The 27681-nt window shown below is 40.8% G+C and overlaps 1 protein-coding gene across 9 annotated transcripts in view; it reads left to right on the plus strand.

Annotated features, from left to right (window-relative positions):
• The window catches only part of LTBP1 (latent transforming growth factor beta binding protein 1), a 401303-nt gene that overhangs the window by 218047 nt on the left and 155575 nt on the right, over positions 1-27681 (plus strand). For all 9 annotated transcript variants that reach the window (XM_060652208.3, XM_060652235.3, XM_060652189.3 and 6 more), the window contains 2 exons: positions 12371-12473; positions 17561-17632. In XM_060652208.3, coding sequence (XP_060508191.1) covers positions 12371-12473; positions 17561-17632 — 175 coding nt within the window. The remainder of the gene's footprint in view (positions 1-12370; positions 12474-17560; positions 17633-27681) is intronic.

Below are 27681 nucleotides of genomic sequence, written 5' to 3' on the forward strand. Positions count from 1 at the left end.
TTCTTGGCCTTGCCAACATGGTCCCTTAGAATTGAGATTTGCTAAAACAAAGTAGAATCATTCTGGTTTACTTAAACACACACACACACACACACACACACACACACACACACGTACAGAAAAACCAAAATAAACCCCAGTCCTCTGGAATCTGACCCATAAATTTGTGGAGAAAAAGCAACACTGATGTTGAGAGATGACAATGACTCCATTGCCCTGCCCTGCCCCTTCTCCCACATTGAGGACAGATAGTACAGGTTTCTTTTTCTTTCTCATCCTTCCATTTTTTCTTTCTCCTCTTGTCTTCTTTTGTGAATCAAAAAATTTACATATCAATGTATCAAATGGAATATTCTTTTCAGTGAGGCCCTTTATGAGACTGTGCATTTATTCTAGCAATGGCTGTTGGGCCAACAGATTGGAAATTTCCGTTTCGAAGGGATTTTTCAGAACTAGTTAATGGAGCTGCATGAGAAAATTTGTCTGTCTGTGATCTTGTGCAGCTCCCTCATTTGCTATATTCTCAGTGGCTTGAAGGCTTCCAGGGGTCAGTTCAGCCTCCAGAAAGCAAGGATTTGTACCATTGGATATTTGAAGTAGCATGTCTTCATCCCTGAAGAGAATTCTGAAATCCATGCAGAGGAGTTCTAAATATTTTGAATAAAAACAGCAATGCTTTCAAGATGACACTTTGAAGAGGTCTGGTTTAGAATGTGCAGGCCTTAATGGAGCTGTTAAGAAAATGGTTTGAACATTCTGTGGCTTAGGGGCAGGCATCCTGGTAAGATGCTGTGTTTTTATAAAATTGATAGCTGATAGAGAACACTGACGTTTATGACCTTACTTGACCTTAAAAATAGGGAAAAGTTGGTATTCTTGTCTCCCATTTACTTATGTGAAGCCTGAGACTCAGAGATGGAGGTGATGTTTCCATGTCCATAATCTTTTTCCGTTTTTGCAAGCTCCCTGTCTCTCTGGCCCTCAGTTTTGTGTGTGTGTGTGTGTGTGTGTGTGTGTGTGTGTGTTTTCATTTTTCAAATAACTGGTTTGCCTGAGAAGACTACCAAGGCCACTTTTAGCCCTGCAGTCCTCTGACTGATACGTTTGACATCTTTCTTCTTTTCCATCTTATGTGCCACCAATAGTTACATATGCACAGGGCCTATGGACAGAGCAAACTGCACAAAAATGAGATACGTCAAGACCTACTAGGGACGCTTGGGTGGCTCAGTCGGTTAAGTGTCTGACTCTTGATTTCATCTCAGGTCGTGATCTCACGGTTCATGATTTCAAGCCCCATATCGGGCTCTGAGCTGACAATCCCTGCTTGGGATTCTCTGTCTCTCCCTCTCTGCCCCTCCCCTGCTTGCGCTCTCGTGCTCTCTAAATAAAGAAACTTAAAAAAAATACCTACAGTGATTTCTCAAATCCAGCCTGTATTGGTACCTCCAAAAAGTCTTCTGAAGTCCTTCACCCACATGTACTGTCTTCTGTCTGAACTCTACTTACTGCATTTGGAATCCCGTCAGACCATTTTGAATTTAATTATCTCAAAATTGTTGATTATGAACCTCTTTTCCCCACAAGGCTATGCTTTTCACGAGGGCAGGGCCATTTAGGAATTGAGCTCAGTGCTGGCGGCAGAATAGATTGTGCTGTAGTAATAAATTAACATGACAAAAGCTTGCATTTTGCTTGTGCTAGGTGTGTAAGGGGTAAGCCAGGAGCTCTGTGCCATCGCTCTCTGTCAGGCTGATGGGTTTCCACTGTGTTAAGACTGTGCTATCCGGAATATGTGGCCTCTTTAATTCCTACAGCACGGGGAGAGAGGTGCTGCAAGGGACATTGCTTTTCCCACAACCCTTGTTCAGAGTGAGTCACTTGGCCCCGCCTGTCAGGGCTATGGACTCCATCGTGGCCCTCCCAAAACATATGTTGAAACCTTAATCTCCAGTGTGACTATATTTGGAGATAGAGTCAATAAGGAGGTAATTAAGATGAAATGAGTTTGTAAGGGTGGGGCCTTGATGTGATAGGATTTGTGTCCGTCTAAGAAGTGACCCCTGAGAGCTCACTCTCTCTGCCCTGTGTGGACACAGCAAGATGGCAGCGTCCTGCAAGCCAGGAAGAAAGACCTCACTAGAGCTGACGGTGATGGTGCTCTGATCTTGCATTTTAAGCAGAACAGAGAGAAAATGGATGTCTGTTCTTCAAGCCCCCCGGTCTGTGATATTTTGTTATAGTAGTCAGAGCTGACCGATGCAGTTAGGAAGCTGGCACATGCCGGGAAGCTGGGACAAGTGGTTCTTTGGTGAGCAGTGAATGTTCCTGCCACAAGTGGCAGAATGTGGTCAAGACAGACCTGGTTTCCTGCTCCCGGGGAACTCAAGAAACCTATTAATATGATTTGTGGCGTTCAGTTTTTCTACACTATTTGCAACCAAACCACAGGTAATTATTAGTTTTGAGTTCTGTGTACTTGGATAAAACACAGAAAAACTGAAAGCTTAACCAGATGAGGCACGTGTTGCAATTTACACAGCGGTATGAGGCCTGAAATGTTTTTTGTTCCTTGCAGTATCTCTACATAGAAAAAAAAAAAAAAAGAAAAGAAAAGAAAAGAAACTGAGAAGCACCGGAGCTTAATATAGAAAATTTCCTTCAGTACAGTTGTAGAAGTAAGCACTGGGGAAAGAACCCTTTATGTTCATCATTTTGGGAGTGATCCAGTTGCCATAGTAATAACAACCCTCCCTGTATGCCCATTTTGATTTCCTCCTGAGCATGAGTCTGTCTTTTTAGTCACATCCTCGGTAATGGAACTTTGAATAAATTTCATGTTCTCACCATCTAAGGCTAGGATTTATGATGTGATTTGTGTTGTTTTGCTGTAAGGACAGGGTAACGGGAATTATGATGTCAGAATATAATCATGACAATACTTATTCTTTTTACGGTGTAAAAATAGCAACACACATATATCACAACTGATGAAATGCTTATTAAATCATTGTAGAGATGGAGAAAATAGCCCAAATTTAATTGTTTCTTTAGAAAAGATGTCAAGTCGAATCGTAAGTTTCATGCTTAAGAATTTTTTTTCCCTTTGTATGTTACTTTTTAAAACCATTTTTGCCTTAGCGTAACTTTTAAAATATCGTTTCATAAACTAAAGTAGTTGTCTGGAATTCCTTGAAGCCTATGGTTTGGCTTCAGTGGGCTTTAAACAAATACACTGTCAGAAATCAACGTGGATACGTTTCCAGCAGTTAATGCCCTAGTCATAGTAGATATTTTGTAAAATCAATAGCCTGAAATATCAGAGGATTATGGTTGTATCAGATACCCCAAATGCCTAACATTGTTTTAATTACTCTAATAAAAGAAAGCTGGGTGGATTAAAAAAAAAAAAGCAAAAAAAAAACCTTGCTTATAAAGAATGTTCTGCTCAAGCCAAAGCAAATTTTTTACAAGTTCTTTAAAAAATCTGGAAGTATTTAAGCGCTTTCCTCTTCTTATGAGACAATGCCTGTTACCCCGCCAGTGCTCTGTCGTACAATATTCCCCTTTATGACAACAGGCCTTAGGACAAGTTGATCAAATATGTTGTTCTAGTTGCATTAATGATAGGCTTAGATATTTGGACCCTCTTTCTTACTGGCGCATAGAAATAAACATATTTAATGTTCTAGTGCATGGACATTGAAGAGCTCTCCTGAGGTTTTCCAGTTTAGTTTGGAGCCATGGTTGGCCCAGAGGCCATAAGAACACCGTTTTAGTCAGAAGACGGACAGAAGTCACTTTGCCGGAGTGGAGATATGTTTATATCATAGCGAAAAGATTGATGATAGGAATAAAGAGCTGTGATAGAAGTTTGGATTCATCCACCCCATTGCGTGTACTTGGAACTTTTCCCATAAGGGACCTCATTCTGGTTCTTATGAAAAGAAGTCCAAGATTTCCAAAAAAGGGGTTCCCATTCTTCAACCAGATATAGAGTACTGAGGGTATAGCTTCTGTTTGCCAGAAAACCTCAGTTTGTACCAGAATGTTGGGGTAAAGTTTTCTGGGTCTGGGTGGGGGTGAACGTGTCAGATGCATGCTTGGAGTAATTAATGGGACACCCATGCCGTGTAGGTTGATCAATCACAATGTGACCTTGCAATGGGTCCCAGCTCAGGATAGGCAAAATTTGCATTTCCATGACCATCTTGAGTAATTTCTGATAGTTTGCCTATTTGATAATCATATATGATTCATTATAATTAATCTAGAGAGTGGCTGTTGAAAAGCCATGACTGTTTTCAGGAAGATAGAGCTGCTTTTTTGTGAGCACTGATTAGCAGAAGAGGGGTGAGCTGGGAGGGTAGGGTCAAGAGGAGGAGGCCCATCCTAGTATCACTGATCACACTGATCTAGGTCAGGGTGTGATGCTAGGCCTAGGAAGTCTGCATCATCATGGAATGTACTGTATCAGTCTGGCAGGCAGGAGACATTTAAGGAACCTTGCCCTTCATAGGATTTCCCTGACACAGGAAACCATTCCACTTACAACCTCCGGTTATCTTCTACCCCTGCACTGGAGCCTTTATAAAATCATAGAATTTAGGCACATCAGTGAGTATTAGTAATTAGTCTGTACGTAAAACTTAATTGATGAGGAAGCTAAAGTCTAGAGAAGTGAATTAGTTGCTTCACATCTCGTATCTCTGGTTGGTGAGGACTGAAACTGAGCCTTTCTGGTTGCTACTCCAGTGTTCTTTCTACTATTCCATCCTGGTTTAGCCCATCTCTTGTGGTCCCGGGGTGTTCACAAGGAACTGTTGCTATCTGTGTAAGTAGGCTCAGGCTGCCATAGCAAAATACCATAGTCTGGGTAGCTTAAGCTATCCAAACTTACTTTCTGCAGTTTGGGAGATAGGAAATCTGAGATCAAGGTGCTCACAGATTAAGTTCCTGGTGGAGCTCTTTTCCTGTTTTCAGACACCCACCTTCTTGACGTGCTCACGTGACAGAGAGAGAGAGAGAGACAGAGAGAGACAGAGAGTGAGAGTGTGAGAGTGTGTGTGTCCCTGTCAGTCAGTCAGTGGTTTATGCTGTGGTCTTTATTCCCTTCCTTGTAAGTACACTAATCCCACCCGGGAGCCACACTCTTATGACTTCATCTAAACCTAATTACTTCCCAAAGGCCCTGCTCTCTGTACCATCACATTCGAGGTCAACGCTTCAACTTAGGGATTTGGGGGATGAGGCACACATTCCGTCTGTAACACTAGCTTAGTGTGAAAAGACAGCTGTATTTCCTGGGACCTGTCTTAGTGAGTTCCACATTCTGCAGGGTTTTATGATTAAGCCATGGCTGCTTATGGTCAAGAGGTGCAGAGTGGGCTCTGTTATTTTGGCTTCGTGGTCTTGGTCTTCTTACCAAGACGTGGTGGGTGACCAAAAAGATCTGGATGTCCCCAAAGTGAAATTTGCTGCTTGAACATTGGTATTAACTGGTTGAATTATTGTCATTCAGTGACATCATGTTGTGTTTCTCGAGGAGAATTAAAATGAAATCCACATGATTACACATCTTTCTACAGCATTAATTCTCTGAGCACTTTTCACTAGCCTGAGCACTTTTGTGAAAACCTGAACATTTTTAGGAAAAACATAATACCTTCTTTTTCTTTTCATATTTCTTAAAAATTTTTAAAAGTGTTTATTTTTGGGAGAGAGAGAGAGAGAGACAGAGAGACAGAGAGAGAGAGAGAGACAGAGTATGAGCAGAGGAGGGGCAGAGAAAGAAGGAGACACAGAATCTCAGGCTCCAGGCAGGCCAGACCCCAATGTGGAACTCAAACCCATGGACCACGAGATTATGACCTGCGCCGAAGTCAGACGCTTAACTGACGCTACCCAGGTGCCCCTCTTTTCATATTTCTATATCTAAATTACTTCATGTATCCTTTCTTGACAAATTGAATCTGGCATGTGGGATACTGAATAATTGTTGGGTTACTTAGTCCTTTGTTAAATAAACCCAAGTTTCTAGGTGAGGGGCCTGGACAAAAGGGTCTAATATTGATTGTGAGCCTGGTACATGCTGGCTATCTGACTGTCTTATATGTATTGTCTCAGTCCTCTTGAGAGCTCTCTGGAAATGGGCATTTTTAGTTACGTTTTATAGGGTTTGAATGTTTTGCCTATAGTAAAATACATGGTTAATTGGTAAAGTGAGGACCCATCTTGGTCCAACATCAGAAGATATGCTCTTAGCATTTACTCAGTTATGGGTCATCTTTATTACACTACTTCTCATTTGGTCCACAGGGAAGGTGATTGTGTGGAAAGATCAGTTTCACATTCAGATAGCCTTAATTCTAATGGACGTGGAGAAGCCTGGGTATTTGCTTTGTGGTAGGACATCTTTTGTTGGGGATAGCATTTGTTGGGGAAAGATCTTGTTCTGTGCTTAACTTAAAACCTCCCTTCTACTCTTTCTTTGAGGAGTAGTATAGCTAATGGGCTTTTAATAATTAGCCAATTTTGGGTTTTTTGGTCCTCTGATAACTGTTCATGTTGACCTTAAATGTAATTTCTTCATTTTTTCCCCCCATAAATGATATACTCTTTGCTGTTAATTCTCTTTTACTCTTGAGGGGGGTATCAGATGTGGAAAACTGTACTTTCATAAAAACAATCTTTTCCCCCTCTTTTTCTTCCTCTTTATCAATATTTCTGTGTTTGCCATTACTTCAAAGATGCCAAATATTTCAGTGGACACCATCCAAAACACTTTGCTTTGGGAAAATGAACTATGCTGTTTCCTTTTCCCTCTCTCCTGATTAATTTTGGTATCTAACTACAAATGAAATCCCCGATTTGGAAAACTCTCCATGGCTTAGCTCTACCTCATTCTCTGACTTTCCCCACCCACTGTCTCTGTTCCTTCATCCTTGGCCTGCCTTCCTCTGCCCTTCGCCTCCCACCCACCTGTGCCTGGGTCCTCTCCCAGTTGGTGGTCAGTCTTGGGCTTAGCCAGCGCTGTTCCATCTCTTTGGAATCTGGCTCTCCAGTCCAGCCGTTGAGTCACCGCCTGTTTGAGCCCCTGCCCAACACAGCCCTGCAGCACTCTTGCAGGAGCTGCAGTGAGTCAGCCTTCTCTGTTCTTTCATGTTTTACTTCAGTGAATCTTAAAAATCTGCATTACTTTAACTTTTTAAGTTCTGTTTGTGTCTTTGGCTCCAGTGCCTTTTTCTCTTTGAGGAAACGTTCTTTGTTTAAACTCAGTACTTTATGCAGTATGTATGCAATGGTTCCTGATAACAAAGTAAAATGAGTTCTACAGATGTAATAGGGATAATTCTTAAGAGTATTTTGATATTATTGTTTTTAAATGTCTTAAAATTTTTTTAAGTTTATTTTGAGAGAGTGAGCAAGCACAAGTCAGGGAGGGGCAAGAGAGAGGGGAGAGAAAGAATCCCAAGCAGGTTCCGCACTGTCAGCAAGGAGCCCGATGCAGGGCTCAGAACCTTGAGATCATGACCTGAGTCAAAACCAAGAGTCAGATGCTGAACTGACTGAACCACCCAGGTGCCCCTTAAATGTCTTTCTTTAATAGGAAGGCTAAGTAGTGGCCGTGACATGGTGGCCATCTTTGTGGAGTGGCCCTTTTACTACTGAAATATCTGAATGCCTTTAACAAATTTATGATAAGAGGCTAACAAATGGCCGGCATTTGAACATTTTATGGGTTGTACTCACACGAGACTCAGCTGAGAGGGCAGATGGGGATCCAGCCAATGCTCTGTTTACTGAGTGCTGTGTCCTGATGCAGAACACATCTTAAGGGTCACATTTTTCTAATCCCCATAGAGGGGCAGAAGGGATAGGGCGGCCCTTTTTGGACATGCATAGTTTGATCTCACCACAGTCCTTTGTAGTTGGGATTATTGTCCCACTGTCCCATTACCAGCCCAGAGAGGCTGGACAATCTGGTGAACATCTCTACTCACAAGAGAGTAGGAATTTAGATCCAGGTTTACTGACTACAGCCCAGCACTCTCTTCTTTTACTCCCTACTGGACCTTCCTTCCTCAGAACCTGGCACAACACAGCCAACACTCTTAGAACGAGGATATTATAGGTACTAGTAATTTTAACATAGGAAAATGAGATCTTATGAAACCACACTCCAATATTTATCATAATCTCTTTAAATTATTGTTCATCTCTAGAACATTTCCAGTGGTGAGTTTTTTGGTGACAAAAATTATGGGCCTTGGTTGCCAAATGCTAAGTTTTGAACTGTCATTCCTGCTCATATATTTATAGGGGGATGTAAAAAGTGCAATCACAGCTTAACTTTGAGTGTCAGGAAAGCGCCACGGTAGTACCTCAAAACTGAGTTGAAGTCAGAAGTGTTCTCAACTAGGTCAAGATTTTAAAAAGTACATGATCCCACAGTCTGTTTATTCTTAGCAACTAATTTAAAAATTAAAGGTTTTTGCACCATTGCTTGCAATAATTTTGTGTTGTAAAAGTTAAAACATGGGTATTCATGGAATAATCGTAACGATTCTTGCATAGCTTTACTTTCTCGGACGTTCTGGTAACACAGGAAGGTAGGAAAGGTCAGTGAATTATTTTCTTGCACTCACTCTTCTAAGAACCATGGTCAGTGCACTGGTGAAGTGGGGCTGGAAGTAGGTCTGTTTGTTCTTCTCTTTTCTGTCTAGTTTGCATAAGTCTCATAGAAGGAAGCTCCGCCTGCGGTGAGCGTCTCTGGAGCTACTGATATGAGGAAGGAGGTGAGACAGAAGAGATGGTTAGGAGTGCACCCACCCAGACACACTCCTGAGGTAGACATGAGAGCAACAGAAGTCCTCCAGGTTGGCTTTAGTGTCTAGTAATTTGTATTTCCTAAATCACGTCGTACGACCTGTCAGTATGTATCGAACACAGAACCCTCGCCCTGGCAGAAACCATTGAAGCCATCTGCTTTGAATCCTGGGCATTCCTGGCAGATGGTCCTCCAGCTTCTGCTCCCAGTGAAGATGTCAGCGTCTTCTATTGTTGAGGAGCATTTGCTGTTGAAAAGGTTTCCTCCTGAATGACAGAAGTCCTCTCTTTAGTCCTACTAATACCTTCATCACGCAGCTAGCCTTCTTTAACATATCTGTACTGTGCCATCACGGTCGGACATAGTCTTACTCTCCTTTCTTCACTGGATGCCCACAGGACCTGGTTGCCAGACCCGGCATCGTTCTGCTTGCTGCTCTAGGTGGGTCGTGCATTTGCTGAATGCTGGCATGGACGTGTGGACTTCTGTGTCCCCCCAGTGTGCAACCTGAGGTGGTGAGCTTTTTGAGGAGCTGCAGCTCGATGCTCATTTGACAGGATAGATTTTTCTTTCTGGCTTGAAATGGCTAAATATTGGTTGTAAATTTTTTAGCACGTTTCTTCTGGATTCCTCACACATAAGATACGCCTTGAAATGAGAGACAGGCTTTCTCTGAAAATGTGGTGAGTGAGTCACATAGGAGAAATTCCATTTGTGTTTTTCACTTGTAAAAATCACCTCAGTCTGGGCATGAAAACGCAGTTCAGCAGAGCCAGTCATGGGTCCTTGGGATGGTGTCTCATGAAGAAGCAGAGTCTACCACTCTGAGAGAAGAACATTCTGAATGCAAACCTCATCCTATTCTACGTAATTCTCTCCAATGTGACCTTCACTGTGGAGGAGAGAGCATCCTCTTCCTCCTTCTTTTCCTCTAGGCACTTCCTCCATCCAAATAAGACCTCACAGTGTTGGGTAGTCTCCTGTGTGAGAACCTTGCCTGTGGCCTCAAAGGTCTCTCAGGCCTTGTTTCTGGCTCACGTTGAAGCCTCTTCATAATTAACTACCTCAAGCAGCATGTGTGAGACTTTGTGCCTTGCTGTAAGCCTGACTTCATCCCTTGCAGCCTGTTATTATCCTGTGTAGACCCAATTTTGAGAGGAACACACGGTTTTGTGGTACCACCTACACCGTCATTTATTTAATCGATTTGGATGGTTTGTGCTGCTTTTGGCTGTGGACCTGCAAAAACAAAGCCATGGGATAAAGCAGCCCGAATCCTGTAATGAAAACCTCGTACCTTTTCTGAAGCCTGTTAGAGAGAAAGAGAGGAGAGAGAGAGAGGGAATTTATTTTTACCCTACCAAATAAAACATTCTAGGAATCTGAGGTGAAAATTGGATTTTAACTGCTGCTAAAATTTTGCGCATATAAAATCAGCAAGTGCTGAAAGTTCTGCCTGATTAAAGGGAAGAGCCTGGAGAGTCTGGTGCAAGAATGGTCCATATCCGAAGCACACTGGTGTCTCACATAAACCTCTTTGATAAAACTGGAAATAAACATTTCTGGATGTAAGCTTCCTGTGACTGAGCTGAAGGAGTCTGGAAACTACCCGAATCCAGCCATGGTTGCTTCTCTTCTGTCATGTTCTCCTTTGTTGGAGTGTTCACACCACCCCCCCCTCCCACTGCCATCTCCCTGCCCTTCCCTCACCCCAACCCCCATCATTGTCTGCTGTTGAGAGCACATAACATCCTGTTGAAATCCCTAAAAAACCACAAAAGCCTGAGGACTTGAACACTATCATTCCCTGTGCCAGGCCTTCCCTGGTTTGGTTTTACAATTCGAACAGGTAGTCACTTAGAGCCTCGGGCAGAATGCTATCTGCCTGGACCCAGAAGTCTGCTGAGTGAATGGTGTCTGTGACCCGCTGCCCTTCTGAGGGCCGCCACCTGCCCGGACGTTCTTGTCACCATGTTGTGCTCAACCAGCCTGGGTGCAACTGCTAACTTTTCTTGGTCTGCAGAGAGCCACTGCTTGGTGGCCTGTAGCTAGGTTGTTTGATAGTTCCTTAGATTGTTTGCACCTTCCATCCCTCAGAAGTGATCAAGCATGGGCACTGTGTACTGGGGTATAAAGAGACATAATATACATCTGTGTTTAATTCACAAGCATAGCGGAGGCAGTGGAGCCGTGTGGGATGTGCTTTGGGGTATGGAGAGAGGATGCGCTCGCTGAAACTGAGGAGACTGGATGCTTCATGGTGTCAGTTCTTCAGAGCTGTGGGTCACGGTAAAGGTTCTCCAGCCAAAGGGAGAAGGATGGCTATAGGGTATATGCCAAGGAAAGGAAACTGCTCTTGGAAAGACATTTGTTCAGAAAATAAACAATCTTTTAGGGTGTCTGAAGGCTAGATGTGGGGAGATACAGGGGGACACAGAGAAAGTCGTATGTTCTGAAGCAGGGTAGGGAGGACCCTTGTGTACCATCCCAGGGAGTTTGCAGTCTTCAGACTGTGGGAGTCATTGAGGGGTTTGAATCAGTAGAGTGATTCCATCAGATTCGTTTTCGGAAAAATGACACTGGAACCCGTCGGGAGGACTTTTTAGAGGTTGAGGCAGAGGAAGGCAGAGTAACTTCTCAGATGCGGGGTCTGGGCTTAGCCTACAGAGTATCGGTGGAGAGCCAGGTGGCCCTTCTTGCCTGAGTGGCCTCAGAATGGGTACAGAGAGTAGGATCTGTTTGCCTTGGCCCTTCCTGACCCCATTGAGTTGGTCTGACTTCAGACCCTTGCCTCTCAGCCTCTTCAGACATCGTGTGATTAACCAGGAGATGAGATGCGTCTTGATATTTGACAACTCTAGCCCTGCTCTTCTACCTACTGTCCTTGCTGAAACCTGCCAGCACCTTCCTTGCTTGGCTGACCTCCCTGGGTCAGACTACTTGGCTATCTGGAGCTTTCATCTCTGCCAAAGCTGATCTGGCACAGCCAATGATCATTTCTTGTACTGTCCTTTCCTGCCAAGGCTTGGTATTATAGGAAGCCCTGAAGACTCTTGTAGATGGGACCTGTGCCATATTTTCCACGTTTGCACACATGCCACACCCTCAGAGCTCTGCTTCCCAGTGATCCACACCAGAGGTTCCAACAGACAGTTAAACTAAATTTTAAAAGTTTATGTTGAACTTGTGAGTTGAGGTTCTTCTCAAAGGAAAATCAAGCGGGGGTGGGGGTGGGGGAGGTAGCATTGGAAATAGGCATTTTATAAAGTGCTCTGAGCAGTGACAGATTCTCCTAAGACTCTAAAATGCCAAGAAGCTCTTAGAAATATGCTTGTTCATTAGTGTTGTATGGATTCTGTTCTGGTGTTTTGGTTCAAAGTTTGAGTTTTTTGTGTTTTTTTTTTTTTTTCTTTTCCCCTCTCTAATTGTGTCAATAAGAAGGGAACTGTTTTATAATGTGACGGTGAAGCACAGCAGTGTTCTAGAGCTGGGACATCCTGCACTCAATTAACCTTTGAATTTCACATCTCATCACTGCAGTGTGGCAAGGCGCTCCCTGGCCTTTCGAAGCAGGAGGATTGCTGTGGAACTGTGGGTACCTCGTGGGGCTTTAACAAATGCCAGAAATGCCCCAAGAAGCCGTGTAAGTGACGTTTCATTATTCCTTTGAAGGTTAATGTAGCGTATCGCTTTCCTTACGATAACTGTTCATTGGTGAGACAGCCTTCGACTTTCAAAGAACTCTTAGAGAATTCTAGAACATAGTGCTGCAATTTGCATGTCCAGAAACCTTGCTGCTGGTCCACGAAAGCTTTACTGTCAATTCTGTGTTGTAAAAAGCAGGTATCAGTTGCCTTCTCCAGTTTGATCACTTATTTCTAAAAAAGCATTTTAAGAGAGCAGTAAGCTAAACGAGGTTCTTTTTCCTCAAGCAAAGAGAAAAGAAGCTGTCTTTAAAATTCATAAGTGTTTCGGGGTGCCTGGTCGGGTCAGTCGGTTAGGCGGCCGACTTCAGCTCAGGTCATGATCTCGCGGTCCATGAGTTCGAGCCCCGCGTCGGGCTCTGTGCTGACAGCTCAGAGCCTGGAGCCTGTTTCAGATTCTGTGTCTCCCGCTCTGTGACCCTCCCCCGTTCATGCTCTGTCTCTCTGTGTCTCAAAAATAAATAAACTTTAAAAAAAAATTAAAATTCATGTTTCAAAAACTGACAAAAAGTTAATGAAGCTGCTGTTCCTTAGGTTAAATTCCTTAAGTGAAATTTTTATCAATTTTTATCAAAACTTTTATCAATAGCCACAACAGCCATTTGGTATACCATAAATGTTCAGATTTCACTGAAAAAAGGCTCAAATGGAGAAATGATTGGTTGCTGATCTGGACAAGACAGGTCTACAGTCTCTAGAACACAGTACTTTCCCTGCCTTTTCTTAGTCACCACTTTTATACCATCACAGTTCTCTGTGACATGAATCTACACTGATACCCCATCTTCTGGTTAGTCTATAAATCGTAGTTTTTAGAACCTATTGATTTGAATAAATCCAGGTTTATGTTCCTCTGTTACTTTTTTCCCAATTATGCCAGTATTTTTAGTTAAAAAAATTTTTTTTAATGTGTATTTATTTTTGAGAGAGAGAGGGAGAGAGAGCGCGCATGCGCAGGGGAGGGACAGAGAGAAAGGGAGACCCAGAATCCGAAGCAGGCTCCAGGCTCCAAGCTGTTAACACAGAGCCCGACACAGGGCTCAAACTCATGAATGGTGAGATCATGACCTGACCGGAGTCAGATGTTTAACCAACTGAGCCACCCAGGTGCCCCTATTTTTAGTTTTTGAATGTAGCATTAACTTTGGCTGATTTCTAATAGAGATTTTTTTGAAAGACAGAAGTAACTTGTTTTTTGTAATACACTTAACTCATCACATTTTCCCCAAGAAAGCAAGTGATATTTTTCCTCCATTATCTTCCTTTGTCTGCTATAACTGAAGATTTTTATAGTAGGTTTTTACACTTCATGTTGCAAGAAATTTCTCATTTGCTTCAATTGGATAATTTTTATTTACTCTTCCTAAGTTGATTTGATATTCTCATCTGCCTTTCACACCTATGTTCAGTCTAGAATCTGTCATCTTGGAATCCTTGCTCTACAGGCATGACTTATGTACTATTTGTTCTATGATCATTATAATTGGTTACAAATAATTGTCTCATTGTCTCTCATTTGGACCTCCTTGTCTCTCAAAGTTACCTGTTCTCTAAATCTTTTGATGCCTAAACTTTTGTTTATTTCATTGATACTGCTTCTGTTTTCTTTTCTTTTGGAGGACTAACTTGTGAAAACACCCACTAAAGTTTCCAGTAAATAATGAATTCTTTAGTTAGGGAATGAATCAAATAAATGAGACCTTCATTACTAAGAATGTCCCCTGTGGACTTTCTATGCTGATTTGATAATGATTGGTAATGTGGATTTCCAGCAAGTGGGCTTAGTGTGATAGTTCCTCCTCACTGAAAGATCCATGTGCCAAAATGATTCTGGCAACGTGACCAAAGGGATATCCAGGAGAGATATGGTATGATTTAAAAGAGCATGGAGTTTGGAGCTAGGTAGACTTGAGTTTGAGTCCCAGCTTGAGTCGTTTGCTGTTGAGTCTTATGAGGCAAGTGTCTATATCTAATATGTTGAAAAAAGATTACTTTTTTTTTAGATGTTTACTTTTGGGGGGGGTGGAGAGGGAGACAGAAGGAGAGAACACAAGCAGGGGAGGAGCAGAGAGAGATTGAGAGAAAGAGACATGACACAGAATCCCAAGCAGGCTCCATGCTGTCAGCACAGAGCCCAATGCAGGCTCAAACTCATTAATTGTGAGATCGTGACCTGAGCTGAAATCAAGAGTCAGACGATTAACTGACCAAGCCACCAAGGCGCCCCAACTTTTCATTTTTTTTCATGGCCTTTCCCTCACATACTGTGTAAGTTTGTCTGTGGGAACATTGTGAAGGGGGCGGTGTGTTTCCCACCTCTAAGTCTAAGGACTGCAGAAAGAGAAGTTCAGTTCTTACAGCTTCATTCTGGGGCCAAGTTCATGTTCTGTCATACTTGCTGCATCTTCTCTCTTATCTTATGCCTTTTTCTTATCTCTCCTTCTCTCTGTGTCTTTTGCTTAACTGCTTCTCTTTCCTCCGTTTTTCCCAGCCCCAAAGTTGCAAGATAGGGACAGAAGTTAGGGGTACAGAGAATCTTCCATTCTTGTTGTTTTTTTAATCCCTGACTTCTACTCCTGACTTTGTGTTGTTTTTACTTATAGTTGTGTTATCTGAGCATAAATTCCCTGCTTTAAATGGTCTTGTTAACTCTCCATTTTAGTGTTAGTAATAATTTAAGCTAAATGTGAAAGTACAAAGTTGCTATCACTTCTTACTAAATGCTGATGAAAATAAATTCATAGGTTGGCTCATGTAATGTATAAAATTGAAGAGATTGATTTCATTTCAGGAAGGGCAATGTGGATTATGACTGAAGTAAACCATTAACATCTTGACATTTACTTTCTGCTGTCCTAAGTGACTCACTCCCAAGAAACACACTCAGGGTCACATTCTTCCTGTGTCATTTAAAAACTTTCCTTTCCTTGGTTGGTACTACTCTCTAAATCATATTCATTTTGGAAGGCAGCAGACTTTCCTTGGCTTTATATGCTATGGTTTTGTGTTCCATGCCTTCCCCCCACCTTTTTTTTTCACTTTAAAGTAGTTCAAACTTCAGTTTTCAAATGACTTTTGTTTAATGTTTGAAGTTTTTGTTTAGCCCCATACAGAAAGACCTTTCATTGTTGTTTAGTTTTTATTGCAAGAACTTAATTTTAAATCTGTAAACGATTTCATTAAATACCCTGTAATCTATTAAAAATGTACTTAGCATGAACAAGTCACTTGTCCTTTAGAAGTTTTTAGAAGAAAATTTAGAATCTGAAACATCGAATCCTAAGCTGAGGGAGACCTGAAGAGATCATCTGGTCTGGCTCTCTGCCTTGAGGTTGATGACTGTGGAAACTTTTAAAACAAGATACCATCTCTTTTGCCTTTGAACAGTTCACAGACAGAGATCCCAGAATCTGTGTAGGCAGCCAGGGTCTTCATTCTGTGGGGCAAGACTAGCTGTGTGGCCAAGGAGCTTGAATTGGGGTGATTCCCCACATGCCAATTTCTGCCCTCCTATAACTCGCTATTCCAAGACTGCTCACTGTAACCTTTTCCTAGCTTTTAGAAAGATCTGAAGAGATGGGACATATGACAAAGAAAGGAAGTGAAGGAGGAGAGAGGAACACCACTCGTACATATTCACCCTGTTCCATTAGTGGTGAGAATAAACAGCATGTGTTAGGGGCAAAATAATTTTATTTTCCAAAAGAAAATTTCCTTTTTATTTTAAATTTTCCCTCTTTACTCTTTGTTCATGTCTTTATAGTGTTCTAACCATCCATCCTGTTTTGATTATTGCCCTTTATCTGTTGTTCATGATCGTAATGAAAGACTACCTTATGGCAGGAAATAATGGCATCTGTCATCTTGTGAGTGGTTTTTGTCAAGCACTGTGGTAGGCATCTGTATAAATTATGTCTAAAATCCACAGCGACCCAGACCTGCTCAGTAGTTGGGAATACTCCCATTGTACAGAATCACCATTTGAATCCCAGAAAGCTTGTCTCCCAAAGTTGCAGAGCTATGGATAGCCAGAGCCATGATTTGAACTTAGGTCTGCTTGGTCCCTGAGCCTATGCTGTATCCATATGCCAGGAAATCATTTTGGCCTCACTTAAGAGCATCAGTTTCAGTGACTAGGGTTTGTTGATAATTTGGTAATTGCAACATTATATTGCTGGTGAAATTTCTGGGCGATGAACCATACCACTGATCACAGAGGCCTTTCTCATCTCCTAGCTTCCTCTCATCATTTCCTGTTCTTCTCAGGTTCATAGTAGGAAGAATCACTCATTACCAAGATATGTGAGCCAGTATTTAGGCGAGCATATTATTTATTGTTGAAAGTGGGACACTTTTGGGAGTGGAGTGCTGTTATTAATGCACTTTGCTAGTACAACTGGCATAAGCCAGGACTGTTCCAGACAGACTAGGATGTATGTTTACCCTACTTATAAGAAAATTCAAATGCCTGGAGCAAATTACTGGGCAGGGAGAGAGTCTTTGTAATATAAATGATCACTAACTGGTAGAACATATTAAACCTTCTTATGATTTTTTTTTTTTTTAATTTTTCTTTTTTAACATGTATTTATTTTGAGACAGGGAGAGACAGCATGAACGGGGGAGGGTCAGAAAGAGAGGGAGACAAAGAATCTGAAACAGGATCCAGGCTCTGAGCTGTCAGCACAGAGCCCGACGCGGGGCTCGAACTCACGGACCATGAGATCATGACCTGAGCCGAAGTCGGACGCCCAACCGACTGAGCCACCCAGGCTCCCCTCTTATGATTCTTTTGATTAATGTTATCAAGGTTTGCTGACAACTACTTGGGACTATATACATTGCAAAATAAGTGGTACATTTATAACTGAGTATAATGTAAAAGAAACTGATATACATTGAATTGGGTATCTTAGAAATGAATAATACAGACCACTGATGACTTCCATGGATTAGGTTATCACAACAGGCAGTTTAGGACTGTAAGAATTTAAGCGTGTAACAACGCATTCTTTCTTCCTTACAGCGTATCATGGATATAACCAAATGATGGAATGTCTGCAAGGTTATAAGCGGGTCAACAACACCTTTTGTCAAGGTAAGTTTAACTGAGTTCATTGGTGTGGATTTCCGTTGGTTTGGCTTTTTAGGAATCTTAAGTTATTTGACCACAATTTTCTCATTAGCCCCATATGAGAAAGTCACAACAATGAACTGCCTCTCGCTCACTCAAATTATCTATAAGGAAGCAAAGAGTTATAGTGTATGGTTGCTAGAATTAATAGCATTTAAACGTCATGGAACTTTTTTCCCCTATGTTAATTTGTGATGAAATCCACAGGAGATTGGATTATATTACAGAGCACCGTATGGTCTCCATGCTGGTCGCTCCCTTTCCATGCGTGGGTGCATGTGCATGCATATAAGTATGCATGTGTACCTAGCAGTGTGCCTTCCTTGCTGACACAGGATTGGGTAGTAGAGTTCCTTTATTTCCCTCTCATCAGAATATTGCTAGCCACCTCAAAGTATTTAAGTATTAAATGTCAGGGTGCATACACATTTCCTAGGCAATAGGTAAAGCTCTGTAGCTAAATGTGAAATGTCCTGAGTGCTTTTTCTCAGTTTATTTTGCACCTTATAGCAGATTTGAACAAGCAGGGGGAACCTCAGAGATCCCGTAGCCCAGTGTCTGTACTTTACAGACCAGGACATTCAAGCCCAGACTGGTGTAGTGACTTTCCTGAGGCTAAATAGAGCTGGGGTTGTAACTCAGGTTTACGAGTACCTAGTTTAGTACCCACATATGATATCAAATTTTGTTTCATTTACTCTGTGATTTGTCCAATTAATGCTCCTAGTTTCCCCTTAAATGTCTGGGTAAAAGTGTTATTAGTAACTTGGAAATGTGTGTATATTAAAATGGAGAAAGAGCCTCCATTAGTGAACCAAAATCCACATTAAGAACACAGCACATGTTTTCCAACTTGTTGTCTGGGGCTCTGTATCCTTGACCAGTATGTGTTTATACAGGACAGGGTAGATTAAGGTAATGTTACGAAGTCTAGATTAATTCCTATTAAAAGGGTCATGTCAGTGGACTGTCTTAATTACCTGAGAATTTTCTCAGGTTGTTCCATATTGCATCTATCTAACTTTTATGATCTGTAGAGCTCTAGCAAGAAAAGAATTTTCTTTTGAAATGTACATAGGTGTACCATGCATTTTAAAAAAGTGTTGCCTTAAAATATGGTAATCCTCCTGAAAGTTATATTTAACTGCTCAAGGAGAGGGCACCCAAGACACTGTGTAAGAAACATCCTAGTAATGTGGGAATAATGGATTAATCAATATTACGTAGGAATCAGTAGAATTTAAGATATCCTTAAGAGATTGTATTAAATGGATGGAAAATTGAAATGGATGGAAGAATGAAGATGTTGAATGGACAGATGGCTAAATATATATTCTACAGCATAAATGAAGTGATTGCTTCACAGATTTGGATGAAAATCTATATGACAAGCCCTAGCCCATTTTTAGAATGCATTAGTAGAAGCAGAATGAGCAGGGGTTTGGAAGTAACAATCTTGTCCTCTGCTAGTCAGACTGAATTTGGGGTTTGGGTGTTTGGTATTCGTTGTCTTTTGGCTAATAAAGTCAACAGAGCTTATGAGGGGCCTGGAATCCTGAGGGTGTTTAGCCCTGGAGAAGAGCAGAGTACAGAGAAATAGAATGGCTGCCTTATAAACATGCCTTTAAATGTTGGATCCACTGTTCTACAAAACAAGTCTTTGATTTTTATTTTTTTTTAAGTTTATTTATTTATTTTGAGAGAGAGTGAGAGAATGTGAGTGGGGGAGGAGCAGAGAGAGAGGGAGGGAAGGAGAATCCCAAGCAGGCTCCGCACTGTCCGTGCAGAGCCTGATGCGGGGCTTGAACTCATGAACTGTGAGATCATGACCTGAGCCAAAATCAAGAGTTGGATGCTTGACCAACTCAGCCACCCAGGCATCGCAAAATAAGTCTTTATGAGTTGCTTCAAAAACCAGTCAATAATAGAATGGAGTTAAAAGGAGGCATATTGACAACTCAGAGCAAACTTTTTCTGTGGAACAGCATTCCCCAACACTGTACTGAAATGCCTTTGCAAGTAGTGAGCTTCCTGCATTGGGCATAATTCAATAGACCCTTAAAAACAACTGGCCATGGGGTGCTCCAGGGAATTTCTGTCCTGCACAGTCCATGAGGTTGGGAGACTTTGTAGGTACATTCCAGGTGTCTGATGGCTATCATTACTCTGTTGCCTGGGATAGATGCTATGGATGAGAAGAAAGAAATGACAGCTGGGTCTGTCATACACATTTTAGCTCCGCGATAGGAAGTTTCCTGAAGTGTGCCCTGTGATGAGGTGTGTCTGCCTCCTCTCAGAAGGAGGATCCTTGTTTATCCTTCCACGTTGCAAACCTGCTGTAACTAATATTCAGAGATGCTCCAGAATGTCGGGTGCTCCTAATTTCCTGATGTCAAATTATGAAGAATGTGCATGTTTTTGTGGGGTAAGAAGGGGTGGGGTGGGCTTTAGACATTATTAATCCCAATTGAAACCAAGACACAGAGTAAGTCACTTTACCAAGATCGCACAGAGAATGAGAGGCTCAGCCAGGATTAAGCTCCCAAACCACCTCTGTTTCTGTGGGCAACATGGCCTCCTTTACTGATTTTACATGTATCTAAGGTATAACTAATGTAGATACCAGCTCTTTAGAACTAGCCGTGCTGTTAGAAGGTACGCCATCTGTTGTGAGGAGTATTAGAAGGTAATGCAATCAATATTAATAAGATTTATTGTAATACGAAAGGATGGTTATCCAACATATTCCTTCTTCTAGCTGGTTCAAGGTTCTAACAGTGTTTGTAAAAATACCACGATGGAAGTAGAAGTAAACATCGGCCACATATCTTAGCAAAAGAGAATGAAGGATCCTTTAAATAATTGCTTGATTTTTGTTGTTATTTTTGTATTTATCTCTTCTGGTATGAATGGTATGGAGTGACCTTTTGCAAGTTTTGTTCACACTGAGCACAGGAAATGGTTCCATCTCGTTCTTTGCCCTGACAGTCAGTAACACCAAATCCTGGCTTACGTTTGTCTCAGGAGGATATTTGCAAAACAGTGTCAGACTTTTTGGCAGGGAATCTGGAGTGAAGTATCACAGAAAATTCTATTTCATGGTGCCTCAAAAAGGCACCGCTAAATTATACTGCAGAGAAGATTGACTCATAAAATAATATGATTTCATTCATCATAATCTATTAAAATTACTTTTGAGAGAAGGGCTTAATTTCACTCCCTTTGTGACACTATTGGTCAGTAAAATGAAATAGAACTTTCTCACGTTACATATGTACACTCCTTTTTCCTAGAGCTCGAAGCTTTAGTTTTTGTTATCCCAGAGTTTTTCAAAAGGAGCCCATTAACCACTAATTACTTGTGCGTTCCACATTGTTCTTAGAGTTTAATGTCTTCTCAGTTTACAAAGCACATTTAAAATTAAAGTGATTAATAACTAGAATTACATTATTTCCTTCACCTAGGCGAACTAATGTCCTGAAACAACGTTTAGTAATGTGGGCTCAGTAACAAAGAACCAACTGTGCACAAGTTAATTTGAGGAGCTTTCAAATAATTGCCCTCCAAGTTGGGTTTTTTTCTCCTCTCTAGCGGTGCTGCGATTATCTTTTCAAAGGAATGATTTATTGCACACACACACATGGAGCTCTCAAACCTGCCCTCACTACCCTTAACATTATGGAATTGTTATAATTTGCTTCATTTATCATAACAAACAATACAAGCATATTTCCTGGTAGATCTAGAACAACATTTGTCATTTGATTATTATGCTAAGGTTTGATGTAGAGCTAGAATTAAATGGAATAATACTCCATGAATATGGTAATAGGAGCGCCTGCTTTCATACTCCTTGACTCTGGAGCTCACTTGTTCCCTGCATTTTGAGTATTCTCACTTGCCCATAACTTTGTCATGAGATAAATGAGCTCTTAAAAATTAGGCGTAAATCCAATAAAATGCAATTTGGTTCTGAAATCACTTGGAGACCAATCTATTTAGTGAAGTCTTTTGTTAAAAGCAAATACCTCTTTGGATACACAGAAATCATTCATTTCATGAGCTGTAGGTATGAAATCAACCTAGTATTATTCTATACATTTTGTGTTAGCATGTGCTGAGAGGTGCTGTGGGCAACGCCACAATATGTAAGTGAGAGATGTCTGCACTTTCATAATCCAGTGTATGTATATTCCTTTTTCATAGATAATCTCAAACATTAACGAATATTCAGTGATCCATAAACATTAATTGGCAGGGTTCCCCTAAGCTACAGACTGAGGAGAGGGCTGGTGAATAAGGCATCCCTCTGGACCTTGGACTCAGTGTAATTAAGTCAGTTGGAAATCAGCAGGACTCAGTTTGCTTTGTTCACTCTCCCAGCTAGCTAAATTTTAGCTGACTCGAGATGAGCCCATTACAGCAGCTATGACAGAGCTGTCCACGTAACTTTCCACCTCAATTTTTTTTTACACCAGTTATTCTGCTTCAATAAAAAAGATTTACAAAACAGATACGATAGGGCATCATTGTATCCATTACCATGGACAGTCCCAAGTGTGGGATTCCTTGAAGGTGGTGCCCCAAAGTGCATTTGAAACCACAGTTTGTTTGGAACATAGAAAAGATAATGGACTTTTTTTTTTTTTTTTTTTTTTTTTCTTCAGGGGCATATCTCTGTGATTAAATGAAACTCACAATCTTAATACTGTGTATCAGTAAGCCATACTTGGGGGATTTGGGGTTATGAAGAGCTTGGCTGGGCAATAGCATCTCTTTCAGACACCTTAATGATTACAAAATACTGTGACTGTATTAAGGTAAGGATATAGAAGGAGGCTGGTCTTTGACTACTTTGGGAAAACTAGAAAGTGCAGGTGAGACCCTCAAGAAAACGTATTTGGTTGTAGAAAACGTGGTCTCTGGCATAGCGCTGGGTAACAGAATGAGTCACCATTTTATAGTTATTTTCAAAGGTATAGTTAATGGACATCGAAGTTTTTTTTTAATCCAGTTAATAGTTAAATGAATGTACTGGCATTTTATCAGGTTTTTCATTCAGCATTGTTTCTTGTATCCTGTGCTTGTTTTGTGGGCTCATGAGTTTTTTGTTTTGTTTTGTTTTTGTTTTTGAGGTAGGTTTGCCAGATAAGATACAGGATAGCCAGTTAAATTTGAATCTCAGATAAATAGCAAATAATTTGGTTGGAACGTATATACTAACAAGTACTTGTTTGTCTAAAGTCCAAATTTAATTGTGTGTCCTGTATTTTTATTTGCCAGTCTGTATTTTAAGATTATATTCTTTGACAGTTCTTTAAGTGAGGGTCAGTGAGAAGTATATACTTTATATGTCTGAGAATATCTTTGCTTGGAGCTCATTCTCTAAGGACACTGGTCAGGTGTTCAGTTCCAGGTTGTTTGCCAGCAATACATTTGACCACATTGTGCTAGTGTCTTCTGACTTCTTTTTGATACTTTCTTCCTTTGTAGGTAATCTCTCTTTCTCTCTTTTGAGATCTTTGAATTCTTTGTTTTCTGTAGTTTTATCATGATGTGTTAATATTTGCATTTATTTTGATTTTGCTCAGTGGACAGAGTGCATTGTCCATCTGAACAGTCATGTCTGTCTTCAAATTTGAAAAATGATAAACTCTTATCTCTTCAAATATTGTTTTTCTACCATGTTTCTCAGCTGAAACTCCTATTGACTAGTGTTGGAGATGTCTTTAATTTTCATGTCTCTGAGCAAGTCTTTTGTGCTTGTATCCTTTCGTCTTTTTTTTTTTTTTTTTGGTTGCATTTTGAATGAATATCTCAGTTCCATCTTAAAGTTTTCTCAGTCTTGTTTTATTAAGCCTATCTGGACTCTGTCCGATCCATTAGACTTGTAGTTTTAAGATTGTTTTCCATTTCTGAGGTTTCTAATAATTCATAGCTGCCTGGTCTTGTTTCTTTCCGTTTAAATATATTCATTCATGTAACTTTTTAAGCATGCTGACAAGTTTTGCTAGATTTCAGGTGCTGAGGAAGAATGCTTCTGCACAGGTTCTTTTGGATTCTTACCTTCCGTTGCTAAATCCTGGCTGCCCCTGTTTCCTTCTGGGCGGTAGACACAGAAATTCAGTAGCTCCACCCACTACCATGTATTTCTATGCCGTTTCAGATTTACTGAGATGTTTCTTTTGTTTTTTAATCTTCTTTTAATAGTTCGTTTTCAGTTGCTAAGCGTTTGGAGCCTGGGAGACTGCCAAAGCACGAGTTTTACTGTGTTACATTTCTTTAACATATATCCATATCAGAATTGAGCTTTTTAAAATCCAAGATATCAGTATTGGAGTGTGATATTTAATGTATGTATGTATTATAAATTTTCTTTGAGGATGTGGAAAAGGCTTTGAGAAAACAAAGCTCCAACTTATATAATTGTTATCCACAGGTAGTCTTTTTTCCCTGTTGAATTAAGCAGCCCATCTGCATCAATATCTGCCATTCATTAGCTCACTTGCTTTATAGATATTTAATGATGATTTAAATGGGGATACTCTGAGAAATATTAGAATATAATAAGACTCAATTCCCGCCCTCATGAAGATCCCTGTTCTTACTTACAACTCAAATATCAAGGCGGCAGGTGGTAAGTGCTTAAGGAATGAACCGAACACTGTAATTTCAGAGAGAAAGTTCCCATTTAGTTAGCAAATTGGATAGCACTTAAAAACCTAATCTTTAAAACAAACACATTGTCTTTTTTATTTATAAAATAATTCATACCTAGTGTTTAAAACTTAGAAACTAGAGAAATGTATAAAAAGTAGAAATTACCTGGGGTGCCTGAGTGGCTCAGTTGGTTAAACGTCCAACTGCAGTTCAGGACATGATCTCATAGCTCGTGAGTTTGAGCCCCGTGTTGGGCTGTGTGCTGACAGCTCAGAGCCTGAAGCCTGCTTCTGATTCTGTGTCTCCCTCTCTCTGCCCCTCCCCCACTTACACTCTGTCTCCCTCAAAAGTGAATAAATGGTAAAAAAATGTAAAAAAGAAAAGAAATTACCTTTATCACCTTCAAAAATTGGTGAATTTTGCTGTAGTTCCTGCTATATATCTATAGATATCTATAGATAGATAGATATTTACATCATATTTCACAGATAAGTGTGAAAACTGTTTTTACTTAATAGATAATACTTTCTCATGTTATTAAATCTATTAAGAATTATTTTAATGCAGACGTAGTATCCTAGTTAATGGATACTGGAGAATTCATTTAATTATTCTAAAGTGCTGTTTTCAGATTAGTTTCTATTTTTTCTTAATACATATACTGTCATGAGTGTACTTGAACGTAAAGCTTCAGCGAATCCATGGTTCTTTTTACAAGAGAAATGACTGGTTCCAAGCTGTGATTTATCCTGTACACATGACTTTTGGAGAGGATGTGCATTTCCCTTCTCACTAGCCTTAGAGAGCCCACTGACCATAGGTCCCTCCTCTCCTCCCTTGCCTCCCTGTTTAGGCTCTCCCCAGGCACTTTATATTGAATATGGCTGTGAGCAAGATTGTAATTTAATATTCACTGTTTTATTGGAACTAACTCTTGGTGGTTTTAATAATTTCCTCTGAGTTTTCTACGTAAGAATAATTTTACCTTAAAATAATTGCAGTTTGGGAAAGATGGTATCGGAGTTGGGAAAGTCATCGGGACCAGAGGAGATTAAGACACGGGCATGGGAGAGTATGTGCTATGCTGTGCCTGCTGAATCCCACAGGTGTAGGTGAAGGTGGATGAATTAATTATTACGGTATGGGGAGGGGGCAGGCTGAATGCAAAATTTGTTTGATATAGTGGCTAGTGACTGTAAGCTTCTTTTAAGTTTATATTTAAATAGAGGAACATTGATATAGTTTGTTATATATATTATGTCCTTGACATTTGTGGTTTCTCTCAAAGGTTTTGGTGAGAATTTCCATAGAGTGAAAATAAATGGCTTTAACTTAGTAGTGAGAGTTTTGTGCTCTCCCTCTCTTGCATCCTTACTCCCTCTCACTCAAGGTCCGCCCACCCAGCCTGTGCAGGGCTGCCTTCTTGTGGCGTTTGGAACAAGGTACAAGGGAGACAATGACCATGTACAGACATAAAGATGTTTTTAGTGATGGTGATCCTGACAGCAGGTGACTTCATGGTTTGTGATCCTAAGTTCACTAGCACTGAGGCCCAGTTTAAATTTTTTTTTAATGTTTTTTATTTTATTTTTGAGACAGAGAGACAGAGCATGAGTCGGGGAGGGGCAGAGAGAGAGGGAGACACAGAATCTGAAGCAGCCTCCAGGCTCTGAGCTGTCAGCACAGAGCCCGACGCGGGGCTCGAACTCACAGACTGTAAAATCATGACCTGAGCTGAAGTTGGAAACTCAACCGACTGAGCCACCCAGGCGCTCCTCAGGCCCAGTTTAATAAGCCTTTTGTATATAACCTAAGTTCTTCCTCTAATACTCTTTAGTTCTTACCCAACTTTTTGGAACTAGCTAGACCAGCTACTGCTCCATTTCTCATTACTGTTGATTTTGTTAACGTGAGGCTCGTCTCCTTATGATATTACTTACACGAGAATAACTTGATTTCTTTTTTCTCATAAAATAGATTTCCTTTCTGGTCATCATTGCTTGCATATTTTGTATCTGCCCATTTATATATTTTGCTAGCATTTATTCAGTGCCTATTTGGTGGAGCCATTGTGTCGGATGCTTAGGTGTGTCATAATTGAACAACCCTGGGAGATAAGTACTGTTACCTTTTTTTTTTTTTTTTTTCTTTTAAACTGGTAATGAAACTGAGTCTTCTGACTCCAGAAAATTAAGCGATGGAAGGTCATGTAGCTGGAGAGTGGTGGAATTTACCTCTGCAGCCTGAGTACTCCTCCCTGTGCTCTTAACATTTATATAGCAGTGTGCAGTTTATGAAAGTACTTTTAATGTGTTTTCTCATCTCTAAGGTCTTGACAGTGACCCCACCTACTTGTTGCAGGTGGGGAAACCATGACCTAAAGCCTTGCTCAGCAAATGGTAGAGCTGAGAATGATAGTGGATGCCCGCTGATACTTTCACATTCTATGTTTAGCTCTTAAGCTCTTTACTGGTTTGAAATTGGTTTAGAAATCATAGAGTTGTCCAAACTTCATCGTCTAATTTTATAGCAAGTTGCCTTGTAAATGTATCTGGTGTGTAAAGTTTTTTTTTATCACATTATTTATCACATCATGTAAGTCGTACCCCCTCAGTTTAAAATTTTTGTTAATATATATTTATTTTTGAGAAAGAGAGACAGAGAGAGAGAGAGAGAGAGTGTCAGAGCATGAGCAGGGAAGGGGCAGAGAGAGAGGGAGACACAGAATCTGAAGCAGCTCCCGACTCTGAGCTGTCAGTACAGAGCCCAACATGGGGCTCGAACCCACGAACCAATGAGATCATGACCTGAGCCGAAGTTGGACGCTTAACGAACTGAGCCACCCAGGCTTCCCTGTACCTCTTCAGTTTTAGCGTGAAGTTTTTAAGAAGCAGAATATTTATGCTTCTAAATACTCTTGTTTTTATTTGTGTGCTTTTGTTTTGCGTTGATGCTTCTGTACTGTTATTTAGGCTATAGTTCATTTAGATTCTGAGGCATTCCTTTTCTAGGATCGTCTCTTCTCCTTTCCCCTGTCAGTTAACAATTAAATAAAATAATCATGTAGTTGCCACACTTCTAGGTGCAACTGGGCAGGTTTGCTGACCCAGGCCAGGGGCGGATGATCTCAGCCAGGCTCATTCTTGCATCCGTGATCTGCTGCTGGGTGCCTGGGGCTAGATGGTCCAGGATGGTCTCGGCTAGGATGAATCTGCTGTCTTACACAAAGTCACTCATCTTCTGGGCAGCTAACACGGGCTGTTCGCAGGCTGGTGGCAGGGTTCAAGAGAGTGAAAGCACACAAAGCTTTACAGTCTTAGGCTTGGAACTGACACATTGTCACTTCAACTTTG

This window comes from Panthera onca, chromosome A3 (genome assembly GCF_046562875.1).
Source record: "Panthera onca isolate mPanOnc1 chromosome A3, mPanOnc1 haplotype 2, whole genome shotgun sequence".
NCBI lineage: Eukaryota > Metazoa > Chordata > Mammalia > Carnivora > Felidae > Panthera > Panthera onca.